A 16,284-nucleotide genomic window follows, 5' to 3' on the forward strand; every position below is an offset into this window, starting at 1 on the left:
ATAAATTGGCCATAGAGAGCTTTGCTTTTCCTTTGGATTTGGAATTAACTTAATTCAGGTGTTTGAAGAGAGTGTACTTTCTTGTACCTGACTTATTTATAATACAAATCATATGGAATACATATTACCTGTCTTTGGAAATTCATCAGTAGATAATTTTGGTTCTGCTTTTTAAATTTTTGCCATTAGCCAACATTGGACTTTTAGAAATTTCTTTTCAGTGATTTAAAGAGAACTCCTAAATTTCTTTTTACTTCTACAAGTCTTAAATAGGGAATTCATGCTATAATTCTTAATTTTATCATCTTATTTAAATGTGAGGAGATAGAAGTAGCGTGGAGTAGTGGAGAGCATACTAGACTTGGTATCAGGGAATTCTGGGTTTATATTCCTCCTTTGTGCTTACTGAGTAATTATGGGAAAATGGCCTAACTTCTATGAACCTGAGACACAAATCCTTCACATGCTGAGTAGTAAGACGAAGCACTTCTAGAAACTCATAGGCTCCATAAAAATTTAGTGATTTATGTGCTTAGCAGAAACAAGAGTTCTGTAATCATATGCTTCTGTGGGTGAAACATTTTGTTTCAATTTACTGAAAGTGTTGCCACTCTTGTTTTGGTCTACTTAACATAATGTTAGAACTTTTATTTTTGTTTTAACAAAAATTTTATTTAGGGCTTGTATGTTTAAAGACTTTCCTTGAATGAGAAATATTGTCCATGAGAATATTTTATGTGCCATAGATGGTCTGGTGGTTATTGAGTTTTGTTATTCAGGTGGACACAAGTCTGCAGAATGGATTTGCTCCTGGCATGAAACTAGAGGTTGCTGTAAAATCTGACCATGAAACTTACTGGGTTGCTACCATCATCACCACATGTGGGCAGTTACTCTTGTTGCGTTATGATGGCTATGGAGAGGACCGAAAAGCAGATTTCTGGTGTGATATCAGGACAGCTGATTTACACCCCATTGGCTGGTGTGAGCAGAATAAGAAGATTCTCAAAGCACCTGAAGGTAATAGAAAATTTCCTGTAGGATGAAGAGTACTGTAGCAAAAACTATGGCTACCTAGGACCACTAGAACCTCAAGTCTGGTTAAGAGTTTTCCAAATAAATGAATGTTAAAAGACTACAACATTTTCTTTTTAAAAACCATTTTGAATGAAAATATTTCTAAAATGTATTATCTTCTTCCTTGCTTTATTAAATGAAGGGAGTACTGGATGCAATTTAACCTTTTCTCAAGGTCATAATTTTAAACATCAGTTGTATTCTTCAGTAATGTAGTGAGTGCCTTTGAGGCATGTTAGCTTGTTTTCTCCTACAGTAATGGCTCTCTACTGTGCTTTTGGGCTTCTTATGTTTTGCTTTATGGTCCCTGTAGCCTTCATGGCTATGATTTCTCAGTTTCTTCTTCCATTATGATTTGATGCTTCTAATCTAATTTGCTGCTTTTGTGTTTTCTAAACCAAATAGCTTATCTTGTGAAAACTGTGTAATAAGATTATATAGTAGGTTTTGAGTGAGGACCTCAAACTGTCCTCTTATAAGAAAATACTTATAAGAAAAATTCATGTTTAGCATATGAGCTTTATGATACGTCTATTTAGGTTTCCCAAAGGCTTCTTTCTTTACTTCCTGATTTTTGAGTATTATTGGCATAGATGAGATTACCCAGTACTTATGATATTTATGTATGCCCACTACCATTTCAAATTGGGATAGATGTCTTCTAATGTCTCTTCCAACTTTAGATCTGTGATTCCAATATAAATGGTATTGTTTGTGAGTAAGTATGGTAGCAGTCCTTTACTTGGAGGAAGAAATTGAAGCATAATTCTTAAAATTAGAAATACAAAGAAAAGATGAATTGTATAGTTCTGATGCTTAACTTTAAAATGTAGGCCATTCTCACTCTTTTGACTCAGTATGTTCAATAAGTACTGAGTTCCTGCTATATTTCAGGAGATTTAGTCTTCTCTATTTCATCTCCGGCATCTTGATGGTCACCAAGTTCTACCATTTCTTATTTTAAAATCTCTTGAATTATTCCTTTCTTTTGACCTCCAATATTTTGACCCCTTAATTCTCTCTTAAGCCACCTCCCTGGCACTAGCCACTTTTTCCTTTTTTTTGCCCCATCTTGACCCCTTCATGAACCTATTCCTGCCAAGCCTCAGCCTTGTATCACTCCCACCATTTGTTACCTTTGCTCCTACATATGTGCTGAAGGTGGAGAAAATGAGTCCACTTCAAATTTATGTTATACAACCTCAGTTGCACTATAAATGCTGCTAGGCAATGCTTCTATATTTCTCAGTACTATTGCACTCCCCATAGTGGCTCTTCCAAAACTTTTCATCCTTCCTCAGACCTTCCACTTAAAAAAAAAGTTTTACTATTTTATTTTTTAAATTACACGTAAAAACAATTTTTAACTTAAAAAAAAAAGCCAATTTTGAGCTCCAAATTCTCTTCCATCCCTCAAGCCTTCAATTGAAAAGGCAAGCAAGTTGATACGGTTTATACATGTACAGACATGTAAAGCATATTTCCATATTAGTCATATTGTGAAGGAAAATAGAGGCAAATCCACACCCAGAGAAAGAAGTATGGAGTCTGAATGCAGATGAACGCATACTATTTGCTCTCCTTTTCCTTTGTTGTTTTGTTTTATTGCTTCAGTCTTGTGGTTCCTCCCATTAGTTCTGATTGTTCTTTATATCATGACTAATGGGAAAATATGTTTCACATGAATGTGTATGTAGAGCCTATATCAAATTTTACACTGTCTTGGGGGGGGGATAAGTGGGAGGAGAAGAAAATTTAAAACTCACAATCTTATGGAAGTGAATGTTGAAAACTAAAAATAAATAAATTAATTATAAAAAATGTAAAAAAATACAGGCAAAAAAGACCCCCAAGAAAAATAAAGTTTAAAAAAAGCCCCAGTATGTTTCAGTCTACATTCAGATTCTGTCAGTTCTTTTCTCTGGACGTAGACAGCATTTTTCATCATAGGCCCTTCAGAATTGTCTTGCATTTTTGTATGCCTGACAATAAGTCATTTACAGTTGATCATTGTACAGTATTGCTGTTACTCTGTTCAATGGTCTCCTGGTTCGCTTTGCTTTGCAGCAATTCATGTAAGTTCAGGTTTTTCTGAAAGCATCCTCCTCATCATTTCTTATATGTGCTGATGATTCTTAAATCTACATATTCTGTCCCTCTCTGCTGACCTCCAGTCTCACAACTCCAACTGCTTTTCAGACATCTCAAACTGGATGTCCAGTAGATATCTTAAATTCGGCATGTCCAAACAGAACTCATTACCTTTCCCCCAGTATCCCCCGCCCCCACCCGCATTACTGCAGAGGGCAACACTACTCTTCTAGTTCCCTCTGGCTCATTACTGAGTAGTTTTTGATACCTTACAGTCTCCCTTTTTCCCATCCCCCGTGTCTAGTTTGTTGTCAGAGTTCTCTGCAACGTCTCTCAAATATGCCTCTTTCTCTCCTCTGACACTGCCACTGCTCTAGTGCAGACCCTCATCACCTTATGTTTGGATTATTTCGATAACCTGCTGGTGGGTCTGCCTCCCTCTCTCCTCATTCTCCAATCCACTGTGATACAGCCACCAAAGTGATTTTCTTGAAGCATAGGTTCTATCATGTCAATTCCCCTACTCTGTAAACTCCATTGACTCCCTTTTGACTCCTGGATTAAATACAAATTGCTGTATTTGGCATTTACAACACCTTCATCACCAAGCATAATCTTATCTTATCTTGTTTTCTTTCACCTTAGTCTCTACCACATTGTCTTTGATCCAGTGACACTATCATCCTTGCTGTTCCACAAACAAGACATTTGACGTCTTGGCTCTGGGTATTTATTCTGGCCATCTTCCTTGCCTGGAACTCTCTCTTGCCTCAACTCTACTGAGTGCCTTTCCTCGCTTCCCAACTAAAACCACTTCTTTTACAGGAAGCCTTTTCCAACTGCTCTTAATTCTAGTGGTTTTCTGCTTATCATGTATATAGCTTGTTATATATATATATATATTTGTTTGAACACCTGACGTTTACTAGCTGTGTGACCCTGGACAAGTCACTTAACCCCAACTGCCTATATATGTGTGTGTGTGTGTGTGTGTGTGTGTGTGTGTGTGTGTGTGTGTGTGTGTGTGTATGTATATATATATATATGTATATGTATATATATGTGTGTGTGTGTGTGTGTGTGTGTGTATGTATGTATATATATATTTGTTTATTGTCTCCTCCAGTAGATTGTGAACTCCTTGAGGACAGGGACTGTCTTTTGCTTCTTTTTGTATACCCACAATGCCTGACATATAGTAGGCGCTTAATATATGTTGATTGGTTGATTCCTTATGTAGTTTGTCTGTAAGGTGGGAATTGACCAACTTTGCACCTCATGATGTATGCAGTCTTCATTAAACTGATAAGTATTATTTCCATGTATCCAAATGAGGAATTGAATTCAGTCTTTGCTGAGCTCTACAAGGAAAAATAGATGCCCTAATGCAGGGGCTAGGAACCTGTGGTTTCGAGGCCACATGTGGCCCTCTATGTCCTCCAGTGTGGCCCTTTGGCTGAATTCAAACTTCACGGTCTTGAATTTAGTCAAAAGGCCACACTAGAGGACTAGAGGGCCACATGTGGCTTTGAGGCAGGTTCCCTACCCCTGCAAATCTCTTAGTAGATCTTTAAATGAAATAATAGTCTTTGAAATACTATTTGAGAATTTTAAGAGGTTAAGATTATGGGTGGCTTATTTTTGACAAAAGGGATAATTATTATGCATTTATTTTCCCATTTAGGTATCAAGGACAAGATTTCTGACTGCAGTGAGTTCCTACGTGAGACTCTGAAGGGAGCATATAGTGCTCCTTCTAACCTGCTAGAGGGCGTGAGTGTTGATGCCAGTGGAAGCAACATGGAAAAACTTATTAACTATAGTGATATTTTCTCTTAAAATTTTTGTATAAAGATGCTCATTTAACTTTTCTGGGTGTCCCTCAGTTTTTTTGGGGGGGTATAGAGCAACTGGACCTGTGATTTTATTGGCATAAAGGACTTTGGATGAGGATATTCCTACCACCATTGCAGGTTGACTGGCACCTGCTCTGCAATTTATAATCTTAGAGAGTTGCTTGGGGGCACTGAAATTAAGTGACTTACCAAGGGTCACAGACAGTATGAATCAGAAGCAAGACTTGAACCCAGGTCTTTCTGACTTCTAGGAAGTTTCTCTATCAGCTGTGCCAAGTTGCCTCTCTGGGTGCTTTTAGACTTCCCAAAACAATCCTCTAGTTTGTCTCCTTTGTTTTACAAAGGAGGAAAGTGATTTATCCAATCTCGTATAAAAAAATGTAGTAGAAGTGATCCTGATGTCAGGACCTCTGACACATAGGATGTGGATGTTAACACTGGATGAGTGTCCACCTCTCAGTGCCCTAGGCAGTTCTGAGACTACCAGTTTCAGAGAAGGTACTAACCTACATTGAAAGGGGGAGTTTTCTTTATCTAGGACTTTTTTGTATCAGTGAAATTACAGGTCCAATCCCTACTCTCATGGTCCAGGCACACATGTGGAGCTAGGCATCGCTGGGTTATTTTCATCTTCAAAGTGTAATCCCCACTCCCCACCTCCCTTTTTCATTGTCTATGACAGCAGTTCTTTTTACAAGAAAGAGGATATCCTTTTCTTAGTTCCAGGCTATCCTTCAGGGTTGTATGGCTTACTTTATTGCCATTTTCAGAGCATTTTGCTTTAAAGCATATTTTTTCCTTTGTAAAAAGGAAAAGTAAAGCAAGTTTTTCCTTTGTAGTTTTATTGTTCCTCCTATTGGTTACAAACACTTTGTGTGATAAGTAGTCTTAAGTGGAAATAGTAATACATACTGAGAAAATAAATGTGCTGTGTGTTTTTAAGGAGAGATTAAATCATATTTTGAAAGATTCTCCTGTTCTTAGTGGTTTCATAACAAATAACTAAGGATATAGGCAAACTTTTCCTTTTTGAATGGTGTAACTACCTTCCTGAATGAAGTCAAATAATATAACATACAGAGTTCTCTTGGAATTTTGATAATTTGGTTTTTAGTTTAAGTAGTAGGCTATACTAGCATAAAATCACCTTGTGCATAGCAACAAAAATGTAAAAGAATATTTAGGGTTTTAGTCAGTAATCTTTAAGTTTTACTTAAGTATATTGGTTTTTTTATCTCCTGTGTCCCTGTAGGAACTCACTCCCCTAATCTAGATTGCAGACCAGCTTTGCCTTCTGATTTTCTGAGATTGTTGTCCAAGTCTTTTCATAGATTCTCCTTAGAGGCTCTACCCAAAATGCTAGATGTTTTATTCTGAATCTCTTGTTACTGCATGATTACAAGCATTTTTTAAACTTGTTTTAAAGTCATTTAAAGACTTCGTTTATACTAGCTATTTGACGTTTTTGAACCCAAATTTATGTGTTTATTAATTTTGTTGTTGCTTGTTCTCTTATTTCATTGTGTCTACTTTTTTTATCTGCAGCTTCATAAAGGGAAGAATCCTTTGGATCTCATTGCACCAGGCTCCAGACTGGAATGTCAAAATTTCCAGGATTCTTTAAGCACTTGGATTGTCAATGTAGTGGATAATATTGGAGGAAGATTGAAGTTGCACTATGAAGGTCTGGAGAATTCTGATCAATTTGAACAGTGGTTGTTTTACCTGGATCCATTCCTTCATCAAGTTGGTTGGGCATCTCAGCAGGGATATGAGCTTCAGCCTCCAACAGGTGAAAAACAACTTTTAAGAAGACATTTTCTATGTATAGGTTATTTTGAAGAGACTAATGATTTATCATGTTCCCATGTGTTGTGGAAGCTCCCTTCAGTACATGTAGTAAAGATATCATTAAAGTTTATAGGGCTGTAAAAATGCAAAGTTTATGATTTTATATCTTAAATTTTCTTCCAGTTTTATTATTTCTAAGTCCCTTGGCATTTGTAATTTGTAGTACCAATTTAAGACCACCAAAATGAAGTAAAACATATAAGTAAGGGGTTCAAATAAATGGAATTCATGGAGTAGCAAGTCTTGTCAAAACCCATGTTTTTAAATGAGAATTTCAGTTGCTGTAATATATTTAAAATTACACTGTATTAGGGCTTCTTTTGCTACTGCAGTGATATATTCATTTTCCAGATACATTCAGCTGCTTATTTTAAATTCTGTACTTAGCCGTACCTCCTCAGCCAATAGTAGGATTATTAGCCAAAGTGTTGAAAATTAGTGACAAGTTCCTGAAGTGTATTTGGGAGTAGGTTTCAGTTTTAGGGGTCACTTTATACTCATACTTGTTGTTAGTTAAATTAATAAACACATAAATTTGGGTTTAAAAATGTCAAATATCTAGTATAAATTAAGTCTTTAAACGACTCTAAAACAAGTTTAAAAAATGCTTGTAATCATTAACTCACACTCACACATTGTAACATTTGCACAAATGTTTCTATGTAATTCAATGTGCTTCTGCTTTATTTTTTGCTGAAGCCATCAGACATTTGAAAAGTGAGGCAGAATGGCGGGAGATGTTAACCAGAATTAAAGAGGAAGAAGAAGAATCATTGATACCCTCTGACTTATTTAAGGTAAAAAAGAAAAACTTTAAAGATATTGTTCTGTTGACAAAGTAGTAAATAGCAAGTGGTCGTGGGAGGTATGTATCTGTGTAAAAGAAGTTTTGAAAAACAATATTATTTCTTCTTGTAATGGTTTTGATTTTCATTATCCATTGGTGTGACTTCAGTACATCTTAGGTAGTTTAATTTTATCTTTTATCCTTTTTTATAACTATATCCTTAGCTAAGTAGCTTTAGGTTAAGGTGTATATTAAATATTTGCTTCATTATTCTCATCTCCTCTTCCTCCTCCAAATTTTCCCCATTAATTTAATGTAATCTATTGCATGAATGTCTTCAAAATAATAATTTCTCAGAGTTTATCTTTTGAATTGTTCCCCGGGAAAGGTTAGTGGATTAGCTAGCCTAATTTCTGTTAGAAGATTGAATTAACTAGCATAATTATTTGAAACGTACTTGGGATAATCCAAAATTAGTACTGAAGCCAGCAGACATTTCAAAAACAAGGCAAGAGATTTTAGCATCTGTAGTCCTTATATTTCAACATGGTGTTTTCATTTCAGGATAAATCAGTAATTGGTCATCACACATTCTCTGTAAACATGAAATTGGAAGCACTAGACCCCTCGGCCCCTTTTGCTATTTCTCCTGCTACAGTTGTGAAGGTAAAAAAGAACTTTATCTTTTACTTCTCTTTGTGTCAGAGGCGGTGACTCAAGAGGTTGGTAGCAGCTCATTCAAAGTTTTTTATTCTAGGAAGTGTCACAAGTCAGGGAAATACACTTTTCCTTGTTATAGGCTTTAGGACACCCTGGTCATCTGACTAGGTGTAGGGAAAAAATATTACTTTAATTTTTTTAATTGTATCGGGCCTGATGTGTTAAGTATAATATTTAATGCAGGTGGGGTACAAAATTCTTGAGGTCAGCAGGCTCAAAAAATTTTGTAGTGTAATAATACCTAGTCACAGACAACAACCCCAATTCCGTTCTACAAGGTAGCCAGATGTATCAGCCCAGAATCATTGACATAGTCAGAGAGAGGCGGAGGCATCTGAAGTTGTAGCACAGAGGACGAGAGAAGGCAAAAAATGGCCAGAAATTAAACTTTGAAGATCTTGTTACATGACAACTGAGGGCAACTTCTGTTTGCATTAAAACTTTTACATGAATTGCTACTTATGAATTAAAAACAGCCGAGTAAGAGTGTGTCTCCTAGGAGAAAATGTACAGACTGCATAAAAGGAGACTAACAGAAAGTGAGATTGCTGCTTCCACTTGGCATGGAGAGTATGGAAGGGGCAAAGAGTTTTGTGCGACCCTTCTCAGGTTATGCTGTGTTTAGTGGAAAGAACAGTAGATTTGGAGTCAGAAGACCTGTGCTCACTTATCCTGCCTTTGCACTTACTAGATGTGTAACCATAGACAGATTTGATCTATACACAAATACATACCATCTGGGTGAAAAACAAGGTAATTAGAGATCTTAAAGAAGGTAAATTCATCCATTTTACTGAGATTTGGTGGGATGACATTTATGACTGGAATCTAGCTATTCCAAAATAGCAAAATAAATCAAAGGGGTAGGGTCATGGAATAGCATTGCACATTAAGAATGAGGTAGGTGGTAATCTTTTTGTATTCCACTCTGGATAGACTGCATCTGGAATATAAATTATAATGTTTATTTTTCTGAGTGCCACATTTTAATCAGAACATTGACAAATTGGAGTATGGTGAGGGGACTGAAGACCATGCTGTGTGAGCACTGTTTGAAAGAATTGGAGGTCTTGAGAATACTTGGGGGGGGGCCAAATTATACTATTAAAAAATTTGAAAGACTGTATTATGGAATGAAGAATTAAATTAGACTTCCTTTATTTGGCTCTAGAAAACAGAATTAGGAGCCATGAGGTGGAGACACATTTGGAATCAATGTTATGTAAAGAAAAATTTCCTAATGATTAGAGTTGTCCCAAAGTAGAATAGGCTTCCTCATGAATTGTGGGTTCCACATAATTTGCTTTTATGCAGAGGCCAGATAATACTTTTTACAGTATAAAGAGTTCAGGCGTGGTTGGACTGGGTAATTTCTGAGATTCCTTCCAGTTCTGATACTCTTTTATTCTGTTCTGTAGATATACTTAATAAATGTTTGCTGAATTGGATTATTTATATGCCTGAGGTACCACAGAGTTGCAGGAACTATTTTGAGACTCTCAAGATTTTTTTAAGCTTCCTATCCTAGAAAAGAGTACTTGTCCTTGGAAGTTACATGTAGAAACCATTTAATGTTTGTTGAACTTAATAACTGTTGATTAAAATTACAGGTGTTCAACGAGAAATATTTTTTGGTGGAAATTGATGATTTGCGACCAGAGAATCCCATGAGACGATCCTTTGTGTGTCATGTTAATAGTGCTGGCATTTTCCCAGTACATTGGAGTTTGAAGAATGGTTTACATCTCAGCCCCCCTCTAGGTATATATCTTTCTAGTTGTACCTAGTGAACTTGGATCTTGTTCTTGAATCAAGATTTGTTGTCATGGCGTGTTTTTCAGGATCCTTATTTCCCTCTTTCCATTCCTTATTCTCTGTTCTCTTTGCTGTATTTTAAAAAATAAGTTGGCATAGCTCTAAATGTGCCATAAGGAAATATTAAGGAGTTGAAGAAAAGAGCACATGGGATGATCATTGGCACAGAGTTTATTTAAAAGGCCATAAAGTTGAATTAGAAAGTACATTTTCTGCTGCTCTTAATTCATTGAACGTCATCTATCCCTCAGCAACTATTTTTTAAGCTCCTGTGTGCCAGGCTGGGGAGACAAGAACAAAAGCTTACATTCTGCTGGGGAAAAGAGAATAGACATAGAAGTAAATATAAATGTATATCAAGCAAATAAATATAAGGTAATTTTTTGAGGGAAGGTGATAGCAGCTTGGGGAAAGCAGAAAAAGCCTACATGTTAGAAGGGAGTGTTACATTTCAGGCATGAGGTATAACATATGGCAAAAAACAAAGATGGGAGCAAAATGACATTTATGGAGAACAACAAACATCCTACTTTGGCTGAACTTGAAGAGATGGTGAAGTAGAGTAATTTGTAATGATTCTAGAAATGTAGACTGGAAACAAATTGTGAGGGTCTTTAAATACAAATAGAAATTTATGTTTGTCCATAATGACACTAGGTAACCACTGGAGCATCTCAAGCTAGGGAATGACATGGTTAGGCCAGTACTTTAATGATAACAATTTGGAAGCTGTGTGGATGGTTGACCAGAGAGGGGAAAGACTAAAGGCAGAGAAACCAGTGGTGAATCTGTTGCAAGTAGTCCATGCAAGAAGTGAGGAGGGCCTCTAAGTATTGGCAAGGTGAATGGACAGGAGGGGAAAGATGCAAGAGATGTTCTAGAGGTAGAATCTACAAGATTTGGCAACAAATATTGGATTTGGATATGTCGTGGGAGAGCATGAGACTGTAGAGTTTAGGGAGATTTCTAGGTTGCAAATCTAGGATATGGAAAGAGAAATAAGGAAATAAGAAAGGTGTGTGGGAAAAATTAATGAGTTCTGTTTAGGCCATGCTGAGTTTCAGATGCCATGGAAATGTCCAATGGGCATTTGGTGGTGTGGTGCTACCATTTAGAAGGGCTGAGTATATAGACTTAGAATTCATCTTGTAGAAATGACCATTGAACCTATGGGAATGGATGAGGTATTCAAAAGGGAGATTTTGGAGAGAGGAGAAAAGAGGGCCTGAGGCAGAGCCTTGGGCCACACCCACAGTTAGAAAGCAAGATGTCCTTGATCATCCTCATAGAATGTGAAGATGCCTCTTCTCAGGGAGGTACATTATACTTCTCAGTGAGTGGGAAAGGAGCTGCTCTTCTATTTGGTGCTTATGATCTTAGTACCAAGTGGATGGTTAGACAGTCAAGCCAAGAGGCAACATCATCAAGAAAGATGTTTTTGTTCTGTAGGGAATAAAAGTAGCACTTGGGACTTACTAAATGATTTCTTTCATCTCACCTTTAAAGCAGTGTGTGATCACTAGAACATATTTTTGGATTGGCCATTCCATCATGACAAATTTAAAATTATTTGACTGTTGTGCAATTTCATGATACAGCCTATAAAAATAAGTATAAATCCTTTAAAAATGTTCATTTTATATAGTGATTTTCATTTTAATAATATTGTTGTAATAATAGAGTGTGTGCCCTGTGTGTGTATTCAGAACTAAATCTAACATAATTATATAAATAAATGAAATATAGAAATAAATAAAATATATTTTCAGAAATGAACATTTTATATATACACTCATATAATGTTCATTTCTGAATATATCCTTCCCTCCAACCTAACAATCTATTTTTTGTAACAAAAGGTGAAAAAAACCCAAAAAAGCAGCTCATCAAAACCAGGCAGCATATCAGCTGCCTGTCAGTGTATGCAATATTCTGTGCCCATGAACTTAGGCATCAAAGGGGAGGAGAGAGATGCATTTCTGCCATTCTCCGGGACCAAGCTGCTTAGTCATTATAATCATACAATCTTCCATTTTGTTTTATTGTACTCTCCAATTACATTGTTGCAGTCATTGTGTATGTTGTTTTTCTGGTTCTCCTTTTCAGACTTCCTTCCCATGCTTCTCTGAGCTCTTCATATCAGTGATTTCTCATAGCCCAGTCATGATACTCCCTGACCTTCTTATACCACAAAGGATTTAGTGCTCTCCTGACCCAGGGCTGCTACTTTGTTTCCAGCTCTTTGCCTCCACAAAAAGTGCTGCTGGAGCCTTAAAACTTAAAAGTGCCTTCTTCAAAGCTGTCTCATGATGTCCGTAGTATAAGGGTTTTTATCCCCATTTTACAGATGAGAAAACCAGGCTTTGAAAGGTTATGTGACTTGTCGACGCTTATATAGCTAATAGATCTCAGAGCCAGGATTCAAATCCAGATCTCTTAATAACATTTCAAATTTAAGTTAATGTTTTTTTCTCTAAAATAAAATAAAACAAAAATCTCCAAGTATACATAGTTATTTATATTTCCAATTCGGGATCCTATAGAAACATGTAGACATGCATACAGAGTTATATATACCTTGTTATATAGACCAACACAATATGAATTAAAGTTTGAAACTGTGAAGTAGTAGTCATTTATACCCTAGAGTAATTTTTAATCAGTAGATTGAACTAGAAGTAGAGGGTGTGTGTGTGTGTGTGTAAGGCTTCTGGAGAATGAAAGCTGACATGCTGACATTTTGGTTAAAGAAGACTCACTATAGCTTGAGGGATGTTAAAGTACTTAGATATTTTTAAATATGTGTGTATATATACATACACACATACACACACACACATACATACATACATACATACATACATACATACATTTTTTGTTGTTATTGTTGTTTTTAAGGCTACCCGAATCAGGATTTTGACTGGGCAGACTACCTCAAACAGTGTGGTGCTGAAGCTGCTCCACAAAGTTGCTTTCCTTTGGTAAGCATTTTTCTGTCTGTAGAGTCATTGTTCTTATATCAATTTTCATCTCATTTCCTGTTAAAGTTACTCCAGAATGAATTGTATTTGTTTGGACTCTGACCAGGTTACACATTTCAGCAGTTATACTGGTTAGAGAAAAATGCGTTTGCTGTTGAGTTTAAGTGATTTATTTTTATCTAATCAACTTTATTCTAACATCATAAATTGAGCTCTCATTGACTTTGAGAGAAGTTTAAGTTTAATCTGGAAAAATGATAAAGCTAAATAGGTGAAAACTGCCATGTAAAATGTACTTTAAACATCTTTTCATGTGTTTATACCCCTGAAACTGTGGAGTTGGGTTCTTGAATGGCTTTTAAAATATTGATAGAAGTAGAGGAGAAAAATTTATGGTAGGCTATGCCAAAGGAACAGCACTTTTAGGTTGCCTTTTTTTTTTTAGTTAGTCAGTAAGAACTTATGAAATGCCTACTATGTGCTAGGCATTGTGCTAAGCACTGAGGATACAAAAAAGGGCAAAAAAACAGTCCCTGCCCTTAGAGAGCCCACAGTCTAATGGGGATATGATATTACCTTATTTTTAATTAAAATATTGTATATTCTTAGCAGTCTGGTGATTAGGAGATAATACTTAGAAAATGGCACTTAGAAAAAGTGCATTTTATCTCACTGCAGTGGAATTTTGATTCATATTGTCTTTTAGCCAATTTCAGACCATGGCTTTAAGGAGAACATGAAGCTTGAGGCAGTGAATCCTACTGACCCTGAAGAAGTATGTGTTGCTACTATTACTGCAGTGAAAGGTTCATACCTGTGGCTCCAGTTGGAGGGTAGGTACCATACCAGAGAGCTCTTGAATTTTGTTCTGAGCAACCTCTCTTTCTTCTTTTTTTTTTTTTAAATGTAACTAGTTCATCTATGTGTACCAGAAAAATCAGATCATTAAGAAGAGGATAAAGGAACTTATTCAGACTCTCGTGATGGCTAAGACTCTAAAGCAGAATTTTTAATTGCCAGTTTTTGTCTTCCAAATGTTTGGGAACTATAATGTGTTTCAGTACAAAGTTCCCTGTCGCTTGGAAGGGAAATTCCGCATATCAGATGACAGTTTTTTTGGGGTGACAACATTACATAAGAATGACTATTGGGACCTATGTTTATTCTGGATGTTAGATTTTAGTTTGTCCTAACAAGTAAGTTTTTGTTACTTTTGAAATGAAAAGTGATGGAGAGAAGATATGGTACATTTATACATTTAGTACCTTATAGTACTAGAAGTATCTGCTTCTAAGAAAGCTTCATAGCTGGAAAATACTGTGCTAGGAATAAAGATTATAGTTGTTTTTGTCACATTCATGTTTCCTATATTTCTGCCAAGTCAATAAGTCAGCAAACATTTATCCAGTGCCTGCTATGTGCCAGGCACTCTCTGAAATGCTGGGGATACAAAGAAAGGAAAAAGATGACTCCTGCCCTCAAGGAGCTCACATTTTGCTGGGGAAGACAGCATGCAAAGAACTATGGATTTAGACAGGATAAACTGGAAATCAACTTGAAGGAGAGGCACTAAATGAAGGAGGATAGGAAAAGGCTTTTTGCAGGGGGTGGAACTTTACCTGACACTTGAAGTAGGCCAGGGAAGCCAGGAGGCAGGGGTAAAGTGGGAGAGAGGTCCGGAATGCCAGAAAATTAGTTAGGCTTTGGAAATGTGTTGCAGCTCTCCAGTTTCATAGCAGTATTCTGGGAAATGTTAGAACTGCCTAGAATTTCTGTTGAAATGTTTAATACTGTTTAAATCATTTGCATTGTGCTCTACTTCAAAACAATTAACAATGAATTGAATTACAGTTTCTAATAAAGGAGTTTTTTCGGCTTTTGCTAGGGGTCCGCTGTATAGGGAAAACTAATGGTATTTTAGAGTGGGCTGATTGATTTTATTTTTTTGTTGCCTTCTTATTTTCAAGAGGTAGATTCTTCTTTCTGGTGCTCTCTGTGCTGATCTTTTGAATGGTTGGTGCAGTGGAGAGAATGCCAGGGTTGGAGTAAAGAAAAGTTGAGCTCATCTCCTGTCTCAGATGCTTTCTACTGATGGGACCCCAAGCCACTCTTAGCCTCCAGCTTCAGTTTCCTCATCTGTAAAATGAGGATAACAGTAGCACCTCCCTTACAGGGTTCTGTGATTATAAAATGAGATGACATATGTAAAGTGTTTTTGTGTACCTTAAAGCATTATTAAATGTTAGCTATTAGCCTAATTATTGTTAAATAAATTTTCTGCACATTTTTTCATCTGTAACCAACGGTCACCTTTGGTCCACATTGGACACTGAAATATTAGAATACTCAAATACTTTGTGCATGCTTTATTCTGTGGATGTGGAAAATGGGGAATTTTGTTTTGAAGTAACCTATTAAACAAAATATTTGATCCACATGCAGAGATATAGAATGACACAGTCTGTCCTCAAGGAACTTATATTCTCTTGATGTCATCATTGATACAGAATAGTATTATGAAATAGAATTTAGAAGTACACTAACAGGCTAACTTTTAAAAAATTTTGTTAGGCTCTAAAAAGCCAGTACCTGAATGCATTGTAAGTGTGGAATCCATGAATATCTTCCCTGTGAGTTGGTGTGAAACCAACGGATACCAGCTCCGATCTCCTCGTCGAGCAGTAGGTATGACTGGTTTTGAGGACTATGGGCTGCATGGTATGAAAATGCTTCCAATTATGTTGAGTCTTATTAGCACATCATACGTTAGAATTTCTAACATCTAATACTTAGGCTCTAGAATCCTAATCTAATAAACTTGCCCCCCACCATGTGTTCAGTTATTATGTTACAAAAGTTTGCAATTACAAAGGTAAAAATAAAACCTAGATTAGCTTAATATGAATCATGAAATATGTTATTGTTCCAGTTGGAACATTAGGAATGTATCATTATACAATAATGAAATTTACAAAGAAGAAAAGGAAGCTTTTGTGTCAGTCAGATATCTCTCTTGAGGTTTTGCTACTTATTACTAGGGTAAGATTCTTAACTGTTTTGTCTAAATTTTCTCATTTGTTAGATGAAGGAGCTGGTGAGGTGTTTC

The 16,284-nt window shown here is 36.3% G+C and overlaps 1 protein-coding gene across 5 annotated transcripts in view; it reads left to right on the forward strand.

The window, feature by feature from the left end:
* Positions 1 to 16,284, forward strand: part of SFMBT1 (Scm like with four mbt domains 1) — a 166,324-nt gene that overhangs the window by 107,460 nt on the left and 42,580 nt on the right. For all 5 annotated transcript variants that reach the window (XM_078152290.1, XM_078152289.1, XM_020971489.2 and 2 more), the window contains 9 exons: positions 780 to 1,020; positions 4,853 to 4,941; positions 6,570 to 6,816; positions 7,575 to 7,672; positions 8,227 to 8,328; positions 9,993 to 10,143; positions 13,096 to 13,178; positions 13,885 to 14,011; positions 15,750 to 15,863. In XM_078152290.1, the coding sequence (XP_078008416.1) occupies positions 780 to 1,020; positions 4,853 to 4,941; positions 6,570 to 6,816; positions 7,575 to 7,672; positions 8,227 to 8,328; positions 9,993 to 10,143; positions 13,096 to 13,178; positions 13,885 to 14,011; positions 15,750 to 15,863 (1,252 nt within the window). The remainder of the gene's footprint in view (positions 1 to 779; positions 1,021 to 4,852; positions 4,942 to 6,569; positions 6,817 to 7,574; positions 7,673 to 8,226; positions 8,329 to 9,992; positions 10,144 to 13,095; positions 13,179 to 13,884; positions 14,012 to 15,749; positions 15,864 to 16,284) is intronic.

The sequence above is a fragment of the Phascolarctos cinereus genome, unplaced genomic scaffold (assembly GCF_003287225.1).
Source record: "Phascolarctos cinereus isolate Bilbo 61053 unplaced genomic scaffold, phaCin_HiC Scaffold_4;HRSCAF=312, whole genome shotgun sequence".
NCBI lineage: Eukaryota > Metazoa > Chordata > Mammalia > Diprotodontia > Phascolarctidae > Phascolarctos > Phascolarctos cinereus.